Source organism: Passer montanus, unplaced genomic scaffold (assembly GCF_014805655.1).
Source record: "Passer montanus isolate IOZ18808 unplaced genomic scaffold, ASM1480565v1 scaffold56, whole genome shotgun sequence".
NCBI lineage: Eukaryota > Metazoa > Chordata > Aves > Passeriformes > Passeridae > Passer > Passer montanus.
Genome location: NW_024370595.1, coordinates 3,923,456 through 3,950,078, shown reverse-complemented (window position 1 = coordinate 3,950,078; position 26,623 = coordinate 3,923,456). Strand labels below are relative to the sequence as shown.

General features: G+C 43.0%; 1 protein-coding gene and 1 long non-coding RNA gene across 6 annotated transcripts; one reads left to right on the top strand and one right to left on the bottom strand.

Annotated features, from left to right (window-relative positions):
- Positions 1-1,964: 1,964 nt before the first annotated feature.
- On the bottom strand, positions 1,965-7,846 carry LOC120510167. Of its 3 annotated transcripts, none has more exons than XR_005629432.1 (4): positions 7,709-7,846; positions 6,965-7,096; positions 4,118-4,253; positions 1,965-4,000 (listed from the first exon to the last, which is right to left on the bottom strand). It is a non-coding gene; the product is annotated as an uncharacterized LOC120510167 (long non-coding RNA). The 3 variants fall into 3 exon arrangements; XR_005629433.1 differs by lacking the exon at positions 7,709-7,846 and adding an exon at positions 7,552-7,680 and having other exon boundaries at positions 4,118-5,381; XR_005629431.1 differs by lacking the exon at positions 7,709-7,846 and adding an exon at positions 7,552-7,680.
- Positions 7,697-26,556, top strand: PLCXD1 (phosphatidylinositol specific phospholipase C X domain containing 1). 3 transcript variants are annotated; one of them, XM_039725678.1, is made up of 9 exons: positions 7,732-7,825; positions 11,449-11,603; positions 11,717-11,808; positions 12,257-12,399; positions 15,726-15,862; positions 19,163-19,291; positions 19,818-19,973; positions 23,359-23,542; positions 25,060-26,556. In XM_039725678.1, exons 4-9 carry the CDS (start codon positions 12,288-12,290, stop codon positions 25,353-25,355), a joined length of 1,014 nt encoding a protein of 337 aa, XP_039581612.1. In that variant the 5' UTR covers positions 7,732-7,825; positions 11,449-11,603; positions 11,717-11,808; positions 12,257-12,287; the 3' UTR covers positions 25,356-26,556. The 3 variants fall into 3 exon arrangements, with proteins under 3 accessions (XP_039581611.1, XP_039581612.1, XP_039581610.1); XM_039725677.1 differs by lacking the exons at positions 11,449-11,603; positions 11,717-11,808 and having other exon boundaries at positions 7,697-7,825; XM_039725676.1 differs by lacking the exons at positions 7,732-7,825; positions 11,449-11,603; positions 11,717-11,808 and having other exon boundaries at positions 12,177-12,399.
- The last annotated feature ends 67 nt before the right edge of the window (positions 26,557-26,623 follow it).

The window sequence follows — 26,623 nt, the reverse complement described above, 5'->3', positions numbered from 1 at the left end:
AAGCCCCTTGTACAGGAATGAGAAGCACAGAGATCTGTGTGCCTGAGACAGGTCTGGAACACTCTGAGAGACAGCTGTGATCCCCAAGTAGTAGGCATGGTCCTTGCAGATCACAGGATCCACTGGGAGAGAGCAGGTTTGGAAAGGAGCAACCTGACATGTATGAGGCTGAGCTTTTGCATCCCTTGGTTGACTGTATGAAGGAAAGCAGGTGTTATGAAAGATGACTGAGATGATCATCAATGAAAAGGAAAGGGACAAGCAGCAGGAAGAAAAAGGGGGTTGGAGACTATGGTCAAACCACTGAAAAAATAAGGGCACCTGAAATGTGAATCTTTAGTAATGTGGTGTCCTTAGTAAGGAGGTAGAAATCAACCAGAAAGCTTTGGTAGCAGTATGTCTCTGTTTGAGCCAATCTGAAGAAGGTTACATGGTGGGCATGCTAGATGTGTTCCTTTCCCCCTGTTGACTTCAGAGGGTTGTTAGCTTGTATCCAGAAGCAGTTGGGAAGAAAGAAAAGATACCATGGAAGGAGAAGCAGATGTATGGAAGCTTACACCCTATCTGCTTAAAAGATACCCAAATTAAAAACTCATGTTAGTCTGGCTAACTGCATGTCCTACAAGTCTAGGACTGTTTGATTCTAACTGTGTTTGCCCTTCTAATTCTGTTTTTCTGGTCACATCTCCTGGCCTGGAACGTGGCTGCAGCCTCAGAGCACTGCTGGGGCTGTAAGAGCCCTTGCAGGAGTCTCCTTTTCAACCTCCTGCCAAAGCCAGGCAGGAGTGGGATGCGATGGGATGGGATGGGATGGGATGGGATGGGATGGGATGGGATGGGATGGCTGCTCAGGGCTTGGTCCACTTGGTGCTGCAACACAACTACAAGAGGAGATGCAGCAGGGTTTTAGATGTAAAGGGCTACAGATGTTTAAAGGTGAATCCCCAGGACCCTCTCAGACAGGGCACCAGCAGCAAATACACCCTGCGGTGTACAGCCCTCGGCAAGGCTGTCAGCCCCCTCTACCTAAGGCAGTAGTAAGAAAGTGAAAAAAATCCCCTTTCTTGAACCTTCTGCCCTCTTGGTCTGTGGATGTGGCACTTGGGGACATGGTTTAGAGGTAAAGATGGTATTGCTGGGCTAAAGGTTGGACTCAATGATCTTAGAGACCACTTCCCCAACTTTAATGATTCTAGGATTCTATGTGACCTCCACAAGAGGCAAGCAATGTCCATTCCTTTTCCTTTGGCCTAAAACCCAAGGGTCTGTTAGTCAGCTTATCAAAATGTTGAAGAGAGGCTGTTTTTAAGAAACTTATGATGTAGTTGATAAGATTTTGCATCAATTCAGCTTGTGGTTTAAAAACTAATTGTGGGTAAGAAAATAGGAAGAAAAACTGTACCAGATTAGGCAACTGCATAAATCATTTCCCTAAAAAAAAATTCCCTTCCTCTTATAAAAACCCCAATCCCAAACCTAACAAGTAAAAAAAAACATACCAAAAAGGAAATAACTCTCCTAGGTGCCAGGTCCTATTTCCTGTAAACCATCAATTGATTGGTTTTGTGTTAACCTCCTTTCCCCACTATCTGAGCCCTGACCTTCCTTTAAATATGGTGCAGAGACTGAAAATATGGGTCAAACCCTGTAGGCTGATACAAAGTTTTGTCTACATCAGAGGACCTGAGGACCATTTCAGGATCAGAAATAGTTCAAATACATTTAGAGCAATGTCTAAATTTTTAGTTGATGGTTCTTATCACACCCATGAACTTAGTGAAATTCTTTCTAGCACAGCTGTTCATATAGAAAAGTCAGTAAGTGCAACAATGAGCAATGGGTGTGACATCATGTTCTTCACTTGTAACCAGGGAACAGGAAAAACTTGCATTTCAACTTGCCACAAATGTCCTTGCTTCCTGTAGCTTCTAACATGTGTGCTGTAAAAAAATGTGTTTGTATGCTCCTGTATTACTCAGCTTTATTAATATAAATTGATTAGTTGCCCCTGCCATGATGATTTCAGGTAAACTAGACATGGAGGTATATAACTGAAAGAAAAAATTTCAGCTTTGTTTTTACAGAAAAACCTGTCAATCAGGAACACCCTAGTTCATGGAAAAGCCAATTGTGAAAACAGTCTTCACACTTAAGTCTTGTGTAGGATTTTTTTTTTTTTGTAAGAGGCAATGGATTTTTTCCCTGGTAAGGCATGGTGTGGTTCCAAGAGTCTTACTGCATCTGCAGTTCAAGAGAAAGAAAATTGCCATGGAAAATGAAACATGAAAACTACTACAGTCAGGTGGGGTTTGGTCACTGCTAGAGCTTCTCTGTGTCTTGCTTGTGACACTCATGCGGACAGCTGCTGAGCTCCCAGTGCATTGGAATGGCTTCTTACCACTGCTTTTAGTGGAAGGTGGTTTGTTAACATTTTGGAGCTTGGCAAATCTGCTTTTATGGCCAGACAATTTTGCAGGCTGCATGTTCTACACAGTGATAGCACACACTCTAATTAAAAATGCTATGTGACAACTTGAAGGGTATTTATTATACTATGATAGAGTTTTAAGATGGGTTTATTTAGTGTATGTCTGAATACCAATTAATTAGCTTGGGCCAAAAAAACCCATATCATAAACTCTTGGTGGGAAAAGTTAACTGGAATGTTTGTATGAACCCTTCCAGCAAAACTGCTATCCTGGGTGTGCAGGAGTGGGACTACCCTGGTAGCTGCAGCCTTTGTGCAATTTTTCACCTCTGCATTCCTGACACAAGTACCAGTGGAAAACAACCTACCAATGGACAGTGGGATTGAGGAGATGTGGATAGGAAAACAAAAAAGGCACAGTAATATGTATCAAGTACTTTATAAATGACTGTGCTATTAATTACTGCCCTGTGGTAGTATGGGAGGTCAACATGGTGCTTTGTTATCCTGCAATAAAATAAGTACATGTAATAAGAGATTAAGTACTTAGGTTATCTCTCCCCTTGGGAAACTGATACAATTTACTGTTGTAGATTTTAGCATCTAATATTAGTGATGTTTGACCCAGGCTGACATCCTGAGCTCAGCTTCTACCGGCCCTGCATCTAAATCCTTTGTCATGGATGACTTGTGCTGTTTGCAGAGTGAAGTTCTGTTGGAAGATGAACATTTACTGCAGATCACTGCAGATCATGCCTGCACTGTCCGAGACATCCATCCTTGCCTGGTTTTCCTATTGTGCCCCAGTAGGTGTGAAATGCAGGCAGAGGTCAAAAAGAAGCACCAAGTCTATGAAACTGTGACAGATACAGCTCTGCAGGGCACAGAATAGGACTGGTTCTGCACTGAGGATGCAGCTTATCTGATCTGTATCAGCTTGTGAGTCATTGTTGCTGAAGCATGGACTTTAAAAGGTCTTGCTCCATAGCAGGTTATGGTTGACAGTACAAATCAGCAATACACGGGGGGAAAAGAACTCATCACCTTTAGAAGAATATTCAGTTATTTCCCAGCAATCCATTATCAACCCAAGGTGACCAAGGGTTGATAAACATGAGAACCACAGGAGTTAAAGTCTGGACGGCTTAAAGACCCAGACATTGTTGCCTCCAACCTTTGCCCCATACTGTAAATTTGTCCTGAAGGACATGGGAGCCGAATTTTCACAGGTGATCACAGGAAGAAAGTGCGATGCTATTTATGGTGCTGAAGGACACATGACTCACTCCCTCAGCTTCATCAAAGTGATGAATTTAAGCACAAAAAGAGTCCTTCCTCCTCCTCCCCATCACGTGCCACCCAGCTAGAAGATGCACACAGGAAAGACATGGACAGGGAACAGTGTCTTGATGGTCCTGCTTTTCCCAGGGCAATGCTTCAGCTTCACCCTGCCCAGGCAGCTGCCTCTGATGCTGAACTGAGAGCTGCCTTTGTGGATGAAAACTGTGAGTCTGTAGTCACATCACCTTCTCCAGGGATTGGGACATCAGAGTAGAGGGCTTTGTTTCTGACCTGTTCCAATTAAGAAAAAAAGACAGAGATTCATGCAGGACAGGAAATTCCCACAAGTTTGAAGGGTTAGATAACAAACTAATGACAAAGGGAGGAATGAGGAGGTTTTCTTTGTACCTGTAACTTGAAATCCTTTCTAGTGGATGGGAATGCATTTAATTTTTTGTGTCACCCCAGCTTCTCTGTTAGGTTGTAGCAACAGTTCTCTTCAAGCCCAGTTCTCTTCTTGCTCATGGTTTCTCAGATGCTGTGTCTGAGGAGAGAGTTTTGTTTATCTCCCCCTTAAGTTTCCCTTCCTAGTAGAACATTATGAGCAGTTCTCCTGTGCATGTTGGAAGGGCTTTTCTTACCTTGTTTGGCTCCTTGTTAGTGCCAGACATGAAGTAAGCTGGCTGTACCAAAAGTATTTTAGGGTGTTTTAACTCTTCTTATGAATAATGATGTAGTTAAGTTGAAATTAAAATCTTGCTTGCTTCTGTTTGAGAGGAACATTATTTTGTCTGCATCTTGATCCATGCCCACTGAAGCCTCTCTTGTATTGGTGGGAATGGATCAAAATGGAAGAATTTGAGGATTTTTTTTCTGCATGTTTTTCTGTTTTAAAAATTTCAATTAAAATTTTCACTAATAAAATTCAACTCTATTTTTTCCTCTCAGCAACACTGTACCCCATGTCTAACCACGCCAGTAGCATTTTTACCAGCCACTGAATTTTACCACTGGCTTTGCCTGTTGCAAATAATGCCAGGGCCGTTTCTTCATGGTGGAATTGGCACATTGTAATGTGTTTGGGCAACCTAAATCCCACCCCAATGCTTCTGCCTAAGGTTTCCGGCCAGCTGGTGCCAGATTATCAGAGACACATCACTGACATGCAGCTCCATGCACAGGGACCAAGCACAAGAAGGGCTCCAGACCACCTCCCATCCTCATAAAATCCTGCCCACAGCATTGCAAGGTTGAGTAGCCATTGTGGTCTCATAACTCTAGAAGCAAACACAGACAAGCAGTTCCAAACTCTCAGCAGGTTTGGGCTGCATTTTTCTTCCCAGGTCTTTTTATTACCCAGAGTGACCTCCCTGGTGCTGCAAGCTGCCTCCTCGATGATTCCCCTGCTCTTAGGACACATCATGGCTGCTGCCCCTAGATATACAATCTCCTCTCAGAAATATTAAGCTGTCTGTTTGTTCCAAAGCCAGAAATTAGGTGAAGGTTGAGAGGACTTATCAGTAAGTCAGGACAGGGACAAATACACACATTGCCCAAGGCGTTGGACACGTCCTCAGAACAAACACCCCAAATCCAGGCAATTCCGTTAAAGCTGTTTACATGCTTAGTGGTATTTCTGTGCATTACAGCATAGAGTAAAGGTGTTCCATATCTGAAAATAAAAAACTGGGTTGGAAGACAAAAGTCTCATGCAACATCTCAAATACTGAATATTTTCAAATGAATGTTATAAACCTCTAATTCATCTGAACAAATCAACTGATTTCTCTTAGACTGAGAACATCACATTTTGGTATGCCAAAGTGTTTAAATATATAAAGTCCACTTTAAAGCTCTATGACTGCTGCCTCTGTGACTAACAAACCAGAAATTTCACTCTGACCCACAGCTATAAATCAGACCTGCACTTCCATCAATCCCCACACAGATGTATCTGCCTGTTTTGACTCACTCAGATGCTACCAGCTTCAACCTCTTCAGTACTGAATGCTTCAAAACTGATAAGCTCCTTCTGGGTAAGTTCTTTGTCTTTTGAGGTCTGTCTCATCTTTTTAATGCAGACATTTATTTTGTGAGGAGGGTAAATCTTGGGCTTTTTCATGCCCTGCTTCCTCATCTTGAAATTTGCTTATTATTTCTGCAAATACTGATAAAAGTTATCCTTGCCTTGACTGTGCCTCAGAAGACATGCTTATTAAGGGCTTTAATCATATGCTGATTAACTTCCTGTCATTGGTTTATGGAATTCCTAAATCCCTCCTGAGAGATTGTGATCTCAGAACTAAACCAAGAGCAACTCTCTTGACATCTCTAGTAATTCCAGTACAAGCAAAGAACCAAGACATAAACTCAGACTTGAAAGGGTAGGAATTAAAAGGGTTTGCACAGGGCTAGAGATTTCCTGATAGAGTATTTCTGTTGAGGTGAGACCTGCAAGATCATATCCATATCACTCAGCAGACACTTCACATTGCTAGGGTGTAAAGTCCTGTGTTAAGGCCCTCAGAATAAAAAGTGGGATTTCAGTTTCATGGTTCTTTTTGAGTTTTCTGTTACTCATTTCAAATCCACAACCAAAGAGCTTTTAATTTTTTTCTTTCCACAGTTATGTTTTGCCTTTTAGTCCATGCAATTTCACACAGGTTTGTTTCACAAGACTGGAACCATGTCCGGCTGTACTATATTCATCATGGTAGTATCCAGAGACGGTCTGACCGTTGTTTTGTCACACCTTCATAGTCTTAACTTTCTAAGAAAATGAAGAATTAAAGTTGTCTTTGATTTTTACTCCTAGCCTTTTCTTATTGAAATACTTTCCTACTTATTTCATTCCAGGAAGGGCACAATAACACTTCTCTGTAACTGTTCTCAGCTATTGTGGTGGTGCAAAACCACACAGCCATCAAATAGTGTCTTTTCTTTCCTACCTTCTCCTTTGCTTTACTTCATTCCTTTTGGCATTTCATCCTTTTTGTGCCAAGCTACAGCTTGGTCCACATCTATTCTGCATCTACTGGCAGCTAGTTTTGTGATACTCTGTAAGACCTGATATATAAACAGCAGCCTGGACTGGTACATATAACTGTAAGCATCTCCCTGAAGCCCAGGCAGCCCTGCTGTCCTGGCATGGAAATGACTCATTTAGCTGACTGTTAACTTGTTAACAGCAAGTTTTGCTCTGTACATATACACTGCTCTGCCTCGTGCAAAAACTAGTTGGTGGAAAAAGCCTACCTGGAAAATACATCCTTGCATTAAGAAGCACAACACTGCAGCAGCCTGAAGTATTGCTGATCCTGACTGCAGTACAATCCCAGAGCACTTCCATCACAGCTCCATTGTAGATGACACTCTAGGAAAGCTGCCCTGTGGAGAAAGAGGAGCTAATCTTCTCTATCCATTCTTTCAGTTGGAGTTTCACCTCACCATTCTTTACTTAGGGAACTGTGTGTTTTAGTGTGCTTGTGGAACATTAAAGGGTAGGTCAGATCCTTTCTCCATCTCTCTGGGAAGGCTGAGAACACACCCTGCTTCAAGAACGGCACCGAGGGTATGCATGTTTGCCTCTACATGCCACTCACTCATCTATTTACCTCATGCCTCTTTACACAGAAAAGCTTTTTGAAGAGCTTGCCAAGATTTCTGCCAGGTGGCATCGTAAGTGAATTTCACCACAGCTGAGAGCCTGACAAGCTCTGCTGGACAGACACAGCAGGAAAATAGGGTACTTCTAACGTATCTATATATTTGTAAATATTTATCTTAAGCCTTCTTGCCTTAATAGATTTCAAAGGCAGCAGCAGCATGGCACACACTCCTACCTGGCGCTTCCCCCGCCTGCCCCTGCCCGCAGGCTCCTCCTGGAGCAGTGCCCCGGCAGCCCAGAGAGCGGCTCTGCGCTTCGGGCAGCGCCGCTCCACCACAACCACTTCTCCTCCTCTTCTTCATCCCTCCCGCCCCTTTTCACCCTCCTCAAACCTGCGGCCACTTGAGCCGGGCGGGGCAGCTCCGCCCCGCCTGGGTGCGGGGCCCGGGGCGAGCTGGCTGCTCACGGTTTCCCGAGGAGCCGGCATGGAAACGGACTCGTTCCTCGGAGTGAGTAAAGCAGTGGCGAGGGAGAGGAGGCAGGGACGGAGGGAGGGAGGGATGCGGCTCCTGGCGGGGTTCAGCGGCGGAGGCCTGGTCCCCACCGCCCTGAGGGGCTGGCAGGCCGCTCCTCGCCGGGGCTCGGGCACTGCTCCTCACAGGGGTTCCTGTGACTCCCGTGAGGGTTTTTTTAGCTTCTGGGTCGGCTGTAGCACATGTTTTACTGATGTCATCACGAGTCGTTCTTTAATTATATCTGCCTCCCGGAACTGCGTTGGCCGGGGTTTGGCCGTGTCCCAGCGCTCGGGGCCGGCGGGGCGCAGCCGCTGCGGGCGAGGGACAGTCCCGATGCTCTCGGTGTCCTGGGGCTGGAGGATGGTGATCTCCAGAGGCTTTACACGTCTGCATGTTTTACTGCTTGTTTATTGCGTGTGTCACGGTAAAGTCCTCAAAATGTAATCGCTGCCTGTAGGCAGAGCACCCAGGGCAGGTCAGGCGGCTGATGCGAGCGGGGGGAGCGAGGGTGGTTGGGGCGGGCTGCTCCTGACTGCAAGCCAAGTGCCCGCCAGAGTCTCTCTATCACTCCCCTGCTCAGGGAAGGGGAGAGAAAAATGTAATGAAAAGCTCACAGTCCGAGATAAGGACAGGGAGAGATCCCTCACCAGGTACCATCACTAAAAAAGGGAAAGCAGACTCGATTTGAATTCATTACCAATAAAATCAGAGTAAGGTAATGAGAAATAATCAGCAAATCTTAGAACACCTACTGCCCACTCCTCCATTCTCCCAGGGTGCAACTTCACTGATGATTTCCTGATTACCTGCAGTGGCACAGGGGGATGTGGAATGGGGGCTGAGGTCAGTTCATCAAATATTGTCTCTGCTAATCCTTCCTCCCCAGGGGGAGGACTCCTCACACTTTTCTGCTCCAGCATGGTCCCTCCTATGGGAAACAGTCCTCCACAAATTTCTCCAACATCAGTCCTTCCCAAGAGCTGCAGTTCTTTGTGATCTGCTTCAATGTGCGAGCGGTCCATAGGGTCACAAGTCCTGTCAGCAAACCTGCTCCAGTGTGGGCTCCTCTCTCCATGAGACCACAGATCTTGCCAGAAGCCTGCTCCCACATGGGCTACCCATAGGATCACATTCCCCTTTGGGCATTCACCAGCTCTAGTGTGGGACCCTCCATAGGCTGCAGGTGGAGGACTCTGCTCCAGAATGGATCTCTGTGAGCTGCAGGGGCCCAGCTGCCTCACCATGGTCTTTTCCATGGGCTGCAGGTGAATCTCTGCTCCAGTGCCTGGAGCACCTCCTGCCCCTCCGTCTGCACTGGCCGTGGTGTCTGCAGAGTTGTCTCTCTCATATATTCTTACTCCTCTTTTCCTGGCTGCTGCTGCACAGCAACTTTTCCTCCCTTCTTGAACCTGTTACCCCAGAGGCTCTACCACTGTTGTTGATGGGCTCAGCCTTGCCCCGCCTTGGAGCCAGCTGGCATTGCCTCTGTTCTACCCAGGGAGAGGTTCTGGCAGCTTCTCACAGGAATCAGCTCTATAGATTCCCTCCCTATCAAAGTCTTGCCATGCAAACCCAACACAGTAGTTTATCACAGTACTGTGTGTAGGGTAGACTTACCTGTCTGAAAAGGGGAATAAAGAAGCAGTTCTTATTTGTGAAGTTTAGGATTTGGTCATGAGAGACAGCAGCTAATGGCTGCAGTTTCATTTCTCCAAGTAAGCCTTGGTTTCTCCCTAAAGGTTGCCCATCAAACACAAGGCAGCAGCTGAGTTTAGAGGTGAACATCTAGGGCTTTGCATTGTATAGGAGAGCAGGACAAACCCTGGTCCAGTCAGTTTTGTACAGGACTTGATAAGCAGAGGGCCATGGTGCAGTTCCTGCCAGGCACTGCCAGTGGCTGCCATCCCCAGTCACAGGGTACTGTGGAAGGAGAGGAAGAGGAGAAGAAGATGTGCATCTCTCACACGTCAGTGTTTGCAGGACTGCAGCATGTCTTGGTCTTTGCTGTTTCTGCTCTCTGCTGGCTTTCCTCAGGCCCAGAAGGACACTCTGTGAAGTGTCCTGGTCCTGCAGAGGCTGGGACATCGATGGCAGCTGTGCTGCCTGTGGGCTCTGGCTGGACAATGCCAAGGGATCTCTTGTACAGCTCAGTAAAGGCAAATGCAGGGCTTGATGCCTCTGCAGGGACTCCTGAGCATGTGCAATCCTGCCTCTATGGTGAACTGGAGAAAGGGACCAGCATGGCAGAAACACAGCTTTTTTTTCTGTCAGCTGTGAGGCTGTGCCTGTGTTAGCCCAAGCAAAGCACTGAGAGCACATGGCAGGAGGAGAGTGGCAGCAGGCAAACCTGCACCCTTGGATGCATCCTGGGGGTGCTGTCAGTGCAAAGGAGCCTGTGCCAGGACAAGGTGTGACCACCTGGCAGGGCTTAAGGGTCTTGCTATGGGTCCCTGGGCTGATGGGTGCCTGCTCTGGGGGAGTGTGGGTGGCTTTGGGGTATTGGAGAGCCCCAAAGGCTCTGGAAAGGGAGCTGCAAACCTCCCTGCTCAAAAGAGGAAAAGCAACGCTTGTAGTCAGGTCTCTAGTCTGCATACAGGACCTGCATAAGTGCTGCCATATGTTGGGGTGTTGCAGTCTCAGAGCTCCTGTCAGATTCAGAGCTGGAGAAGAAGAGAGACCATCCAGTCTTTATAAACAGAAATGCTTTTTTAAGCACCTGCAGCCCCTGCCCACGCTGATGCTCCTTGGTACAGAGGGTAGAGCAGAGCAGCTGTGGGTGAGCAGTGGTGTGCAGTGTGATGAAGCATGAAACAGAAAAAGGTGACAAAATGAGCTGCAGACATCTGTTGTCTGAACAAGGGTCTGTGGAGGACAGAAGCTCATAATATTAAAGTGCAAAGGATCTGCCTGAGAACTGAATATTTTCCAGAATAAGAACAGCTGATGTGGCACATAGAGACCATTTGTTTCTTTCAATTCAAAGAAGCACCGAAGGCATAGCAAGGCAGGCTAGGCAGGTGATACTTTGTACATTGGCTATATAAAAGCAGATTGTATTTTTTTGTGTTGTATGGACATAAAACTTAGGAATGCAATCCCTAAAGTTGCCTTTTAGATGGCCCTATGTGACTGTCAAAAGAAAAAAAAAATCCATCGCACCATGTTTAAGGAAATGTTCTTGATATAAGCACTCTGGCTCTCCAGTGTATTAGGAAAAAAGCCAACCTCCTCCTAGGAGAAACAATCTTGAATGAATATGCTAAGATGCAGAAAAAGGGACCAGAGACCAGTGAGGGTGTTTGCAGAGTACAAAACCTTAAAAATATGTATCTGACTGTGATTGCTGTAGCAGACAAGAAGGAATAATTTACATTGGCAGCTTTTAAAAAAAGGCATTAAAAGGAAGCTGTGATATCTGGTAGTATATTGGCAGTCATTGTGCCATGACTGTGCCAAGAGAAACTCTCCCACTAGCTGTGACAAAATAAAGCCTTGAAAGCAGGGAAGAGAAGGAAGGCTCTAATCCCCAGACCACCACCTGAACTAGAAACTTCATAGGGAAAAAAAACCCACAAAACTTATTTTGAGAGCTTATTTTTGTGTTCTGCATAATCCAGGAGATCTTAAAATGAAAAATGAACAGGATAACTCTAGCAGGCCCTGGTGATGGCATGATTTCTCATCTGGTCTCCTCCACTGGCACTCCTGCATGACCACTGCAAATTTTGCAGAAGATCCCAGAGAAGAACAGTTCCAGAGTAGTTTCAAGAAGGTCAGACCAAACTGAAATACCTATGATCCTGGACTCAATAGGGGCGATAAACACATCTTTGGTGTTCTCCAAAGCAGGAATAAGGAGTGGAAAATTTTCCTCTTTGACCCCAGATGCTGGCATGACCTGCAAATCCAGTGTCCTGACATCTTTGTAAAGGCTTTTCATAGAGGTACTCCTGTGGCACCTGGTTGGATCCTTCAAAGTAAGTTCTCTAGGGACCTGAGGATAGCAGACCCGGTGTTGCCATTGGTGCCATTGCTGTGCTCCTGGGACTGCAGAGTGTAAAGGAATGGACACAGTTTCACACTGGAGGGAGGTAGTCCTTGTGGTTTCACAATAGCCAGTACAGACAGCAATTTCTCCATACCAATGAAACCATGTATATTTGTCTTGGCTTGATTTTTTCTTTCACTTGGTCAGTTTACAAACCTGAAGCTGGAATCCACCCTTTGGCATTGTGCTGGGAGACAGTGTTATCAAAAGCAGCATATGTTGTGGCTGACAAGCTCTTGACATTTTTCTGCAGCTACTTGAGGGAAGGGTTGGCATTTTTTAACATCTAGAAATTCTTCCTGCACAGGTGCAATGTCATTAATTCAACAGCAGTATATGGAATGGTTTATTGTTTTTCTTTTCTTTTTCCCTCCCAGGACACCCTATGAAGTCCCAGAGCACATACCAATGGAAGGCCCTTTGCAAACCTTCGTTCACGTGTGCCATGAAAATGGTCAGTGGATGTCACAGTTACCAGAGAAGCTCTGGGATATTCCCCTCTATAACTTAGCTCTTCCAGGTAAAGATCAGCTTTTTTTTCTCCACTGTTTTGTTAGCTTGCCACTTAAGCATTGGAATATCCTGTTTGTCCCATTTCAGGATGGCTATGTTTATTATTTGGGCCAGTGTGTGGGGGAGGTTTTGTGTGATGTTATGTGAATAATGTTGGTCTGTAATGTTTGGGGTTTCTTAGAGGGGAGGGGTAAAAAGGAATTTTTTGTTGTTTTTTTAGAAGGGAAAAGAAAGAGGCACTTTGCATTATCTTGTGAGATACTATCAATAATCTAAGGATTAATTTATTTGGGAAATGATAAAATTTCCCTAATTAATTCTTGTGATTTCCTAGATAATATAAATGTTAAATAAATAAAATGTTTTCAGAAGGGGAGAATTAATGTTTTACCTTATTATTTGTTTCTTTGTAGTGTCTAAAAGAGGCTGTGAAGTTACAGAAAAAGGAGAATTGAGACTTATAATTAACATGTTTTTATTAATGCAGACTTACTTTTCTACATGATACAGCTTATAAAAACCAGATTTATCATGTTATATGTAAATGCATTTAAACGATACCTGGGTATTATTAACCTTTCTTTGGTCATATTATTGCTTCTTTCTGCTGTCTTGATTTTTTCCCCCTCTCATTCTGTCCAAAAAAAATTATGGTATAATGTGGTTTCACTGACACATGGGGAGGCACTGAAGGACCATCAGCTCTTGAGCTCTTGAGTTTGCCTCCACATCAAAAATGGTACTAAAGAAAAGTCTAGCCTGTGTTTTCTCTCACACCTCTAGATGTGACAGGTAGCTTGGGGAGAAAGCAGCACAGTGTGTAGATGAATGTTTTATGCAGGCCACAGGATCATAGGTTACTTTTAGGAAAGGCATATATTTAGAGATAGTGTGAAGTCTTGTCTTCAGTGGGTAGAGCCTTGGGAGAATCCAATAATTGCAGTGTTTTGGCTTTTTTCTGCCTGTTGTGAACTAATGGAGTGTGGAGTTCCAATTAAAATTGAAACCCAGAAACTTATTTCATGGAGGCTTCTTAGATAATGTAATTGGAATTGATGTTAACTTCAAAACAAGCACATCTCTGTTTAGGATAAAGCCTATGTAACGGGACTAGGACAGGTGCTATTAAAGAAACCCCTCTAGATTTCTTATTTAACCATCAAGAGAAGAAAAACTATATGTATCTGTCTTATGATTGAAGAAAGAAGGTCTTCTCTTTCTATTTTTGTTCCTATTGCAAAAATTATCCAAAAGCCAGTAGCACACTCAGTGGAATTTTGTTTTGCTGGAAAAGGAGCCATGTTGTTTCTATAAGACTTCCATCTGGTGTTTCTTGGCCATCTTAGAAAGTGGAGAACCTACTGACGGGTTTGTTTGCCTTCCTGGCTCTCCTCCTAAGGGTGACCTTGTTATTCTTGTAAGTGTTTGTTGTTCTTGCGAATATGCCTGCAGGGAGAACAGGCATGAAGAACAGTTGAAGGCAAGTCCATTTGAGCAAACATTAGAAGACTTTTACAGAACATTGCAGGCTATTAGCTTGGAATATTTTGGTGTCTCTCCAGCTGACCCACAAAGCTGATCTAGCCCAAGTCAGAACACAAACAGATCAAGACCAAGCAGGTCAAGACAGCTCTGGCAGGTTTCCAGAGGGAGGAAACCCAGTTTGCAAGTGGAAGTTTATCTCATAGAAGGCATGCAAGAAACATGACAGTGTGGATTCTGAAAGCATGATGATGAGACAATTGCAGATCTCATTAATTAGTGTTATGCTTGCACCAGATTGAGCACAGTGCTGCTGGGGAGGTGTGGAATCAAGGTCTGGAGCTACTTGGCTTGGTGCTAGCTCACTACCTTTGCATCATATGTGTTGTGTCATGGATGTAGCCATCTTCCTTTCATTACTGTAACTCATGACATCACAAAAGACTCGTGAGTAAAAGATTGCTATCTGTTTGCTGGTTGGCATCCATAGATACAACACCCATCAATGGAATCCTGCTCATCTCTCTTGGGCTTGGATTTGGTCCATGGATATTTAATAGTTTGATTCCTACATCTTCAAACACATACTTCTTTTATTGCCTACCCTCAATACTGATCTCCCATCTGCAGTGAGTGTGTTTTGGGTGTTTAAAGCAGTAAAATAAATAAAAAATGGCTTTTAGAAGATGAGAAAATTGATTGACACGTCAAACTATTATTGACAGTTCCAAAGAATTTTTACTTCCAAACCAATCATTTTTATTAGAAATATTACCACTGGCCCCAGTAAGACTGACAATTCAAGAAAGCAGTTCCTAGCACCAGTGAACATCTAATTTGACAAAAGACTTAAACCCCAAAATGATAAGAAGATTCTTTGCAGATATTCTGTTAAGATTCAAGCAAGTCACTTCACTGAGTTGTTAGCTTTTCTTATTCACACTTTATAAAACTGGAAGAAATAATGGAACAGAAAAGCTAGCAAAAACACTGGTTCTGTGTCCTGATGAAATTGTGAGTTGCAATAGCTTAATCTAAACATGATGCAAGAGATGTGTCGGGTTTATTAAGACGTCAAGGAAATAAAATAATTGGGCAGATTGGTCTTGGCTCTGATGCCTGCATAATTCCCTGCGCTGGAAAGAGTCGGTAATTTTAGAAGTCCATTAAATGAGGATCTTGTTCATCTTTCACTCACAAACAATCTGAGGATTTGCCTCAGAAACCTTCAAGCACCCACCTTGTTTGTTGTCTGTATAGGGGAGGTGGGGGTTTACTTATAGGGGGACATTTTTAGCAGATATTTAAGATATAAATGGTTAAAGTGCCAAGTTAAGTGTTGGTCCAGTCAAAGGTGTAAGAAGATTAATTTCTTCTTTCAGTCATATTTTCCCATGCAGAGATGAGGGTATTGGACAATGAAATCCTGCATTTGGACAACTCTGAAAAGAGGACAATTTCTAGATAAATTCAGCCTTCAGCTATTTATTCCCTGAGAAAAATATGTTTTCACATCAAGGTAATTATTTTGAGGGAAGACACCATTTGAAACAAAGAATTTTATTGTGGTTTGAGGCAAACAACAGTCATGTGTAGTTCAGGTGGTTTATTGAAAAGTGTCAATGCCTTCCCTTCAGAAGGATTTCATGCTAAGCTTATTAATGTTAGGTAAGCAACCTCTGTAGACAATTCCACCTTTTTGGCATAACTGCAGAGACTCTCAGACAATATAGGTGTGTGGCTTGCAAATGTGGTGGCCTATCAAGTGTGCACATGAAGTGTAGCCATGGATTGTGGTCTTGAGTAGTTAAGAAATGAGATTTTCTGTACATTTATTTTTGTATCCTACAGGAAGTCACGATACTATGACCTACTGTTTGGATAGAAGCTCTGCTGTCAGTGGCAATGAGTCTAAGCTGGTGAAGTTTTTAAACAAATGTCTGCCCTGCATTGTGCGCCCCATCATCATGAAGTGGTCTGTAACACAGGTAACCATTGTCTGGTGTTCTCTTCTTGCCTTGGCAAAGTTGAAGCTTGTGCTGCAGGGCTGAGAGCTTACAATGACAGAATAGCCTGCTGCCCAGAAATCTGTGCTCTCTTGAGATGCCATGTTTGGGTGTTTTAACTCCAGCCAGCAGCTCAGCCCTGCACTGCTGCTTCTGGTTGTCCCTGGGCAAGATAGGGGAGGGAATTGAAGGGTAAAAGCTGGAGAATTGTGGGTTGAGATAAAGACCTTTAATAGGTAAAGCAAAAGCCACATGAGCAAGCAAAGCAAAATAAGGAATTAATTCACCACTTCCCATGGACATGCAGGTGTTCAGTTATCTCCAAGAAAGCCAAGCTCCGTCATGTGTAAGGACAAACACCATCACTCTGAACCTCTGAACGTTCCCCCTCTTCTTCCCCCAGCTTTATATGCTGAGCATGACTCCTTATGATGTGGGAAATCCCCGTGGTCACTTAGGGTCAGCTGTCCTGGCTGTGTCCCCTCCCAGCTCCTTTTGCACACCCATCCTCTTTGCTGATGGGGTGAGGTGAGAGGCAGAAAAGGCCCTGACTCTGTGTAAGCACTTCTCAGCAACAGCAAGAACATCCCTGTGCAATCAACACTGTTTCCAACACAAACCCAAACCACAGTTCCATTCCAGCTAATATGAAAAAAATTACTCTTTCTAAATCCAGCACATCAAAGTATGAGATAGGAGCCACACATATCTGATCATGTTTTCTGGGGAAAAAGCATGCAGGGATGATACTTACAGTTGTATGAGATAGGAGCCACACATATCTGATCATGTTTTCTGGGGAAAAAGCATGCAGGTGAGGCAGGGATGATACTTACAGTTATTGCTAAAAGCTGACCGCTTTGTGCTAGAAACCATTGGTGGTGGTAAATAACATTTAATATTAATGTAATTAACAGAGGTTTTTTTCCTCTTGAACTTTGTTCAGAAGGTACTTGCTTGTCATTTTTGCTATCACTGTTGTGTGAGATGTCAGTTGTTTTCCCCACCTATACTGGGTATTTCACCAGCAGCAGAAACAGAAGAATCCACTGTTGAAGGGATTTTTTTTCCTATAAAGATTAAGAGAGTGAAAGTGTGGTCCATCACATAAGGTTTACTTAACTTAAAATATTAAGCTAGTAGTTATCAAAGGAGGAACAAAGTTATCTCTTTGTTCCGCATAAATGTATTTTAAAGACAAAATTGCGGATTGTGATTATTTAAGCTACAGCTTTTGAAGATTCTTCCAAAGAACAGACTTTCCTGATGTCAAAGAGGTACCAAAAATCTTTCTGTTTTTGTTCTTATTGAAGGAGTAGTTCATTATTAGAGAATTAAAACTGAATAATTGATAAATAGCAATAAGCATGCTAAGGTTTCTTTTGTTGTGTTCGAGCAGCTCTGGCAAATTGGAATCTTGGACACTACCAAGCTATCAAATGTGAACTGGCAATCATGAGCAAATGTTGATGGGCACTTGCTTAGCACAGATCCTTGTTTATTTTGAGCTGCTTTTTTGGGGGTGACTTTAGTCAATTAAAGATTTAGAAACCTCCTAACTTGTAGGTTTCTGGCTGGCAAAGTGACCCCGTTGGTGATAAACAATCTCTTAACATCATTATAATAATTTTCGGGTCCAAACCCAGTGTGACAAGCAGGAAGTGGCCCAGTGCTGTTAGGGAAGAGGCACAGCTACAATCCTGCCCCTCCTTAGCGCTGCTGTGCTCCAGTTATCTGTGTGGGGAGATGACTTTACCCATTGGAATGTGGAACAGACACCATGGAGCCCTTCTGATGGCAGGATCCACAAGTTCCTGGATGGTTCAGTGCCTGGGAGTTGCCTGCTTGAGCCCCAGTTGCTGTGGCTGTCAGTCTAGAAGCCCAGATGTTTCCTGTGTAATGGCCATGTAGCTTCCAGTCATGCCCTGGATGCCTGGTGTGAGATTGAAGCACTGAGCAGCATTGCTCCTCAGGGCTTTCTTTTGAATTTTGCCCTTTAGGGGGCAATGTTCACACTGCCTAATTCAGTATCCAAACCCAGGCGACTAATTACAGAGTCTAATTTATCTCGTTTTCCTGTGTAGTCAACAGATAAGAAATGAATTAATCTGAAGGGCAGTTCCGAACAGGAATTTCATTTGGTGCTTTTTCTGGCCACAGAGGTTATGAATGACCTACAGCCATGTACACTCCCATCTCCAATATACTCCAAGCAAAGGGGTGTGGATCATCCTTTCAACCCCTTCAGCCTGGTGGAGACCCAGCAGGCCCAGGAGGAGTTGTTGGCCAGACCCACTGCCCCCCTGGACCCTGGGGCACACGGGGCTGCTCTGTCCCAGCCCAGCCCCTCGGGCACAGCATGGGGAGGCTAAATTCATGTCCAAAGAACAGGGAGTTAGGGGGTTAAACTAAGCAAGGGGAGCATCCTGCCATGTGCCTTAAGCTCTGCCACAGTGCTAAAGCTACGAATTTGGATATTCAAAAGCAATGCCTTGTACTGATTTAGCTTTCACTGAATCCCCTGTGACTTAAATCAGTATAATGTATGGTTTCTGAAGCCTAAACTTTTATCTCTAGCAGGTTGAACTAAGACAAACTGGTGTTTAAACATATTTAATTAAATTGATTCTATTTTCTTTTGCTAAGATAGTCTTGATATAACGAAAACACATATAATTTGGAACTTTTTGCCTCAGAAGTAGCTTTATCACCTGTTCTATTCAGCCTCCAAATCCAGTGGAAGTGCTCTGAGGGAAGTGATCTAGAGGAGTGCCTCTGTTTTGTAGGACTTCTACAGGTTAATTCAAACTTCATAAGAAACTATACCTTGAAAAAGAACAATAGCCAGTAGTTTCTATTTTTGTTTTCCTTCTGTTGAGGATGTGTGAGGTCCACAGAGACAACCATGGAAAAGTCTTTGATCTAATAAGATAAATACGGCATTTCTAACTTGCTGATCCTGCAATTGTCTTTTAAATGAATAGTTGTGTGAAGAGCAATAATGTATTTATGTACAGGTTAATTGATCTTTAACTTTCAGAATACAAGGGCACCTGTCTGAAACTAATCTAATCTGTACTTGCAGTTAATGCTGCAGGGAAATTGCAATCCCTCTTGCCAGAGAGCAAAATGCTCACTGTGCCATACAGTGATATTTTAAAGATGAAAGACCTGTGAAAAATGCCATAGGACTAAATTTGTACCCCTCTTTTTGCTTTCTAAACTAAAGAAACAAATATTTTTCAAGTTCTCGGGACCTGTGTCTTCTGTTTCACATTTCAGGTCCTGACTGTGACAGAGCAACTTGAGGCTGGAGTTAGATACCTGGATTTCAGGATCGCCCACAAGACTAATGATCCTTCTATGAATTTGTACTTTGTGCATATGGTTTACACAACTGTTACTGTGCAGGTATTTTCCTTACCTTTTGGATGGCTGTAAAACCAGTGCCATTTTTTCATTTAAGGGACATCATAATCCAGAAATTCTGGCTCAACGTCTGCTGAGTAGGTTATTTCTTTTTCTTTTGTGAGGACTTCAAACTAGAGAAAATCAGCAGGGCTGGAAGTTAGTTTCAGCAGCTGCACTCATATTGGAGCATCAATGTTTTCCTTTTCCTCAAACCAGACTCTTTTTGCCTGCTTTGCACTGCCTATCCCCTACCACATGTCTGATGTTCTGGGGTTCATCACTTGTTGTCCCAGGATGATACACAGGACATTCCTGTTTCCCTGGTAAGAAGAGAAGTTGTTAAAGGGAAGAAAGCATTAAAAGCCCTATATAATTACAGAAACACTTTTTTTTATTTTTTGAGAAAACATAGTTTATCATTATTGTGATTGTGAGTCTGCTTCACCATTACTGCTCTGTTAATTGTATGTCCTTAGCCCTGCACAGCATAGATAACTTTCTAAGCTGCCATGCCTCTTTCTTGTAGGATATTCTGTGGGAAATATTGAGGTGGTTAGAAACTCATCCTCAGGAAGTTGTTATCATAGCCTGCAGGAATTTTGATGGATTAACCAAAAGACTTCATAATCATCTTGTTGCCTGTATAAAAGAGATTTTCCAGTGTAAACTATGTCCTAGAAATGTAAGTATGACATCCTTTTTTTCATATTTTAAAAGAATTATACACCACAGTGAGATCTTTGATTGGAAATTTTTAGATATATTCTATTTTCACTGTGTTTTTAACCTTGGAAAAGTAACATTTGCTGCGTTAGAGATAGGTAATTACCTAATAGAACTGAGGAGATAAAACAAACATGCATTCCACAGTGTTGAAGAGGGAATTAAAGTTGACTGTTATGTATGTGGGGCAATAGTAGGGACAACTGTCATCCATTGTCCTGTCTGAGTTTTCTTGGGAAGGAAATGGAAAAGAAGAGAGAAAAGAAAAGAGAGGAAAAGAAAGGAAAATAAAAGAAAGGAAAACAAAAGTTGTGCATCTTATATTTATTATTTAGAATTTAAAGAATCCATTTTCTGCCTTTTCACGACAATAATTATAAATTATTTTTTTTCTGTTGAAAACAGTTTAGGTTGGAAGTGACCTCTGGAGGTCATCTGGTCCAACACCACCATGCAAAGTAGGACCAGCTTCCAAGTTACGCTGGGCTGTGTCCTGTTCATTCTTGATTATCTCCAAGGATGGAGATTTCACAACCTTTCTCTGCAAAATTTGACCACTCTCACAGTAACCTTGTTTTCCTTCTCTATCTGATCAGAATCTCTCCTGTGTCTGATGACTTCCTTTGCTGTGCATATCTTCTACATACATACTACATTTACCCATTAGGTATTTGCAGATGGAGTAAGACCTGTTCAGTCTTCTCTTTTCATACTGGACAGACTCAGCTCCCTCAGCCTGTCCTTGTGTGTCATGCTCCAGCCTCTGCTCCAGCCTGGGCTAGCTCTGGTGGTGTGCTGCTGGATTCACTCCAGCTTGTCAGTGATTTCTGTGTACTGGGGAAGCCCAGCTGGAAACAATATCTGAGCTGCAGTCCCACAACTGCTGAATAGAAGGGAAGACCCCCTTTTATTGATTTGCTGTCTGTGCCTTTGCTAATACAGCCCAGGTCACAACTGACCTTTGCCAGGTGAGCCCAGTACAGGCTCATGTGCAGCTTGATGCCTACGAGAATCTTCAGGTCCTTTTCTGCAAAGTAGGTTTCCACCAGTCTGTCCTGGTGTCTGGGGTTAGTCTGTTCACAACTTTGCATTTGCCTTTGTTGAAATGAGGTTTCTGTCAGCCTGTTGAGGTCCCTCTTAATAGCATCTCTGCCCTTCTGGTGGCATTGACTTTCCTGGTGCTGACCTCCTAACCAGTCTTACAGTTACCCATACCTCCAGAAAAGCCGTAATTTAAATCAGAAAATATTTGATTGCTAGATTTTATAAGTTGAGACTTTTAGCTCCCTCTGTTTTTTACCAGGTGTAGGAGCTTCTAGTAGTTAAACAATTAACATTTCAAAGATGCAGAGGAACAGAGGGTTTTCTCTGGAGATGTGAGTGGTACAAGAGAATGATGACCCTGTTCATGATTCAAATTCAGCCTTTGAAGCTGGTGTATCAGTAATGTGTGAGTATTACCACTTCAAAGCATTCTGTACAGCAGAGTTAAAATATAACAATTCTCAGCAAAACTGGGGATTCTGAATATTCAGGCCTCAGCTGAATAACTGAAGGCCTGAGTGCCATTGTTTTATTGTTTCCCCAAATAACTTGAGCGTGTAAGTTGTGGATGAGGAGAGATACTGGAGAAGGTGGTCAGACTTGCTTTTGAACACATGGCCAGTTCTTAAACAGAAGAGAGTTATTAACTGGAAAAGGGAAAAGTTGCTGTTGAAAATTTGTTGAATGAACCTATTGAAAGAATGGTCTGAAATCACTGAAGAAAGAACATTTCTGAGTTGTGTCCAGGAGGATGGAGGAAGAGAGCTGGAGAAAAGACAAACCAATTGCTTCCCTTGAGTAGGAAAACTTTATACCTGTGGGATCTGTGACCAGCATAATGGATCTCACAATTTTTGCTAGTGATACCATTGCAGGTCAGGCCTCTGTGGGATTTTTCAGGATCACAGATTTAGATTTGCCATTGAATATCCAAGTGCTTGCTGACTTACTCTAAAATAAACTGCTACCTACTGTCTTTCAAACCTCATCTCTGTTGTCATACAGAAATAAGTGTGAAAGTGTTTATGAAGCAGCTGCTCAGGCAAGGTCTGTATGTAGTACTGGTACAGGCCACAGTGTGACAATATTACACTGCATTTAAAATTTTAATTGTCTTAACTATTCAAGGTGTCTTCCTTTGATCTGGATTACTAAGGTTTAAAAATCCCTTGTTAGGTTTTAATTTCTGCTTTGCTTGCATAATAAGCATCTGTGTTCATATACACATCTCTGGTAGCTTTTTTTTTGGCTTTTATTGCACATCTTTGCTTGTTTGTTTAAGAGGTTCCAGCTTTAGAAAGACAGCTGGAGTAAAGCAAAGGCTTCAGTCAACCACAAAGTTTTGTAGCTTAAGAAGCTCGTGTCTTAATTTTGCAATATTTTTTGACCTAATAGAAGCTTTCATTCTCTCTTTTGTGGATGAACTGAGACAGATTCATTCAACCCACAGATTTCTTCTAATATTTGCCTTATTAATTTTCAAGTGCCTTTGGCTTTTATTTAAGTTAATAACCTAATAGAAACATCAAAAAGCCACCATTTCTTTTTCACAAGCAGCAAATGTGGTTTTTAACCACAACATTCTTAGAAATAACAATGCCTGCTAAATTGTTGGTTTTGCAAATAAAACTAGTTCAGAGGGCCTCAGTTCTCTCCAAGGGTAACTTCTGAGGCTGAAATAAAATGTAATTTCATATTGAGACGCTTAAATTTAACAGCTATTTTAGCCCATATATCTGATAGAGAAAATGTCTGACTCCGGTCTTCCTCTCAGTTAAAAATGTTTGGAGCATCCCAATTTCATAAACTTTCCACTTTGAAAAATGAGAATTAATGTAGCTTTTGGTGACTCACACTTAGTCTTACCAAGTTTTAAGCAGTTCAGTTTTCTTTGGTGGTTACTGTGCCAAATTTGCATCCATGTGAGGAATCTGCCAAAATGATTCCTGCTTCTCTCTGTCGGCATTGCTGCAGCAGATGATCTCTATCTTCCTCCCCTAACAAACTTCTAGCAGTGGTTTGTGCATGAGGGCTGACACAGGGATGGTTTCCTATGATGCAGGTGTAAGACCTTGAAATATGGACATGATCATAGCTGATTTGTTTGAGGAAAGGCTGAATTTGCTGAAGCTCCCAGGGTCCTATTGCCCTGCAGCTCATAAACCAGCCCATCACCTGCTGGGCTGCTCATTTAAACTCTTTATCTGCACTGAATCTATGCCAAGGTGCTGTCTCACAGTGTGTGCACTTAGGGAACGCTGCTGTGTTGCTGACTTCAACCTGGGCATGCTTCCTTTTAGGTGGTGCCGACACTGCGGACCATGTGGCACCTTGGCCATCAGGTTATAGTCTCGTATGAAGAGGAGGTGGAACTGGAGAAGCACTGTGAGCTGTGGCCCCCCATCCCATACTGGTGGGGAAACAAAACATCCACTCGTGCTCTTATCCGGTATTTGGAGCGCATGAAGCGGATGGGCCGGCCAGGTAGGCACAGGGAGTTGGCTTGGAGGAGAGAAGGGGCCCTTACAGCCATGCCAAACAAGTAGGACGCTGGGCAATTGTTGCCTTATGGGATATAACCACTCTATGTGTGCTGTGTGCCCATGGCTGCTGAGTGCTTTGCCCACCCCTGGGTGAGTGTGACACTGCCCTTGGTGGTGTGGGTACTGTCAGTGTACACACACACACAGACCACAGAGATTGTGGCGGCCACCTCACTGGTGTGACCCACAGGAAGGGAGCACTGCCCTTGGTGGTGTGGGTACTGTCAGTGTACACACACACACACAGAACACAGAGATTGTGGCGGCCACCTCACCGGTGTGACCCACAGAAAGGGAACCCTCAGTGCAGACCCGCTCACTGGCATAGCTGTGCCCACCTCATGGGCAGGAGGCTGCTTCCTCAGGCCACTGCTTGCTGCTTCAGGCAGCACAGATGGTGAGAAGTACATTCCACTAGCCTTGTTGTCCAAGGAAGCCCCTACAAGGTTTCTCTCAGGAGACACCTTATCACTCTCTACAGCTACTTGAAAGGAGGTTGTAGCCGGGTGGAAATTGGCCTCTTCTCGAAGGCAGCCAAAAGAGGAAATGGCCACAGACCAGGGGAGATGCTGAGGTTGGAAGTCAGGAAGAATTTCTTCACTGAAAGGGTGGTTAAGCCTTGGAATGGGCTGCCCAGGAGGTGGTGGAGTCACTGTCCCTGGAGGTGTTCAAGAAACAACTGGATGTGGCACTTAATGCCATGGTTTAGCTGTCATGGTGGTGTTTGGTCAAATGTTGGACTCAATGATCTCGGAGGCCTTTTCCAACCTTAATGAACCTGTGATACCAGAGCAGTACGAGAAGGGTGTAGCTGCCCATGAACAGCAGCACTCAAGCGTGCTGGTGTGGTGTAATCTGACAGAGGTTCAGTTCAGAACCTCTGACACAGCTTTTGAAGTGAATGCACAGGGTGGTGACAGGGAGCCGCTTCAGAAGCACACTCCCCAGCTGGAGGGTGCACCCTGTGCTCCCCCAAAGGCTAAGCATTTAGAAGCAATAATCTGACAGAGGTTCAGTTCAGAACCTCTGACACAGCTTTTGAAGTGAATGCACAGGGTGGTGACAGGGGAGCTGCTTCAGAAGCACACTTCCCAGCTGGAGGGTGCACCCTGTGCTCCCAAAGGCTAAGCATTTGGAAGCAGCCCTCACAGAAACAGAGGAGTAATTTACAGAGGAGGACTAGCCAGTGGAGAACCTTTAGACTGCAGTGAATAACTAGACAAATTTAGCTAAACTGGAATGTTTGGATAACCGAGCGTGGCTCAGGAATTGTTTACTACAGCATGAAGTTGCAACAAGGGGAAACAGTTACAGGGACATGAAACAATACAGAAAGAGTGTGAAGTTAGTATTTTAATGATCCCCACTGGAATGAGATGTGAAGGTAATGCAATACTGAGAAGTTTCTCTCCTCCTCAAAAGAATATTTAATGTGTCACTTTCTAATTTTTGTTTCAGGAAAATTCTTTGTGGCAGGGATTAACCTTACTGAAAATTTAAGGTATATTCTCGTACACCCGTTTGGATCACTGAAGAAAATGACACTCCAGAGTCTTCCATGTTTGAAAATCTGGATAAAGCAGCAGTATCCAGGAACAAAAAAAAAATGTATTAACATCATTGCTGGAGACTTTATAGGAAACAATGGTTTTGTCAAAGATGTGATAGAACTTAACACAAAAATTAATCCTCCATTGCACTGTCAAAGTGAACTGGAACAAATAGCATTTAATTCTCAGCTTCTCAATCTCTGAAAAGTTGAAAAGGCTTTGTCTGCATTTATTGTGCCCTGCTGTAAACATCCTGAATCCCATAAAGGTCCAATTAATTTAAACCAGGAATGCTTTCAAGGCTTAGTAGGAAAAGGTCTCTCAACATCATCAGGGTTTTGAGGCCTTTGGACAGAAAAGAGGGCAGGTACCTTGCTGAAGTCTCTAAAGAACTATGGCATAGGTGTAATTTTTTTGGAGATGCTTTGATTCTGTAGCAGCTGGCATGACTGAAAGTCCCAAGAACTCAATCTTATTTTACATAGGACTAAGAAGGAGGAAAATGTCAGTAATTGCATGATTTAGAGGTAAGATTTTATCTTTCTTATAATCGTAAGGATATTCTGCACTAATTGCAAACCAAATTCTTAATCTTTTATATCAGTTGAAATTGACTTGTTGGTTTTCATAGTTTCTGTCAAATAAACAAAAGGAACAGTTAAAAATATTTTTGATGTATCAGAGATGCTTCACTGACAATCAAGTTTGAAATGATTTTATTCATACACACCAATGTGCTGAGTATCACTTGTGAGCTACCTTATGAACAGGGTAGCCGCAAAATTATTTGGAATTTTTAAGAGGTAATTGAATTTTCACTTAGTCATGCCAGTTCTGCAGGGCTAAAGATACCAAAATGAGGCCCTCACACAGTTTGTCTGTGGCAGTTAAACATTTTACTAGGTGTTGCCTAAGTATGCCTTACACTGAAAATAAACACAGAGGAAACGAATTCCTGATCTTAACTTAAACTGCCCTAGAAATACAGATTCTTGGCTTCTATCATGCTCATTTGGGGTTTCACACCTGGTCTTTTATTTAGCTATTTTAGTAGCTCTGTAATTATTTTTCCTCTCACTAAGTAGTTTTTGTGTATGTCAAAACTAAGAGGTTTATGCTATTTCCCATTGCATACTAATTCTGTTTTTCTAAATGAACTGCGTAATAACAGATCATCAAGAAGGCAAGAGAAATGTCAGGCATCAGGACTGAAATAAAACCAATTAAAGTTCACTATGCAACTTCATCTATATACCTCACTTTTTAGATGCACTTTATATACAGAGCTAAATTCAGATGTCTGCTAATGTTTGCAGAAGTCTTCCTGCCTATCTTTTGTGCCCTCTTTTGTACCCTTGTTATTCTCAATAAAACTTGATCTCTCTCTGTAATATAGAGTGAAATAGTTTGGTTTCTCCATTCTGTGATTTTGTTTTATTGGTTCTCGGTAGTAATTCATAACTTAAGAAATG

Bases quoted from the DNA above. Each gene is read 5' to 3' on its own strand.
- PLCXD1 (XM_039725676.1), top strand. From the start codon at position 12,192: ATGTCATTAATTCAACAGCAGTATATGGAATGGTTTATTGTTTTTCTT. The intron at 19,974-23,358 runs GTAAGTATGACA...GCTTCCTTTTAG, and splicing joins GTAAACTATGTCCTAGAAAT to GTGGTGCCGACACTGCGGAC. The intron at 23,543-25,059 runs GTAGGCACAGGG...TTTTTGTTTCAG, and splicing joins GAAGCGGATGGGCCGGCCAG to GAAAATTCTTTGTGGCAGGG.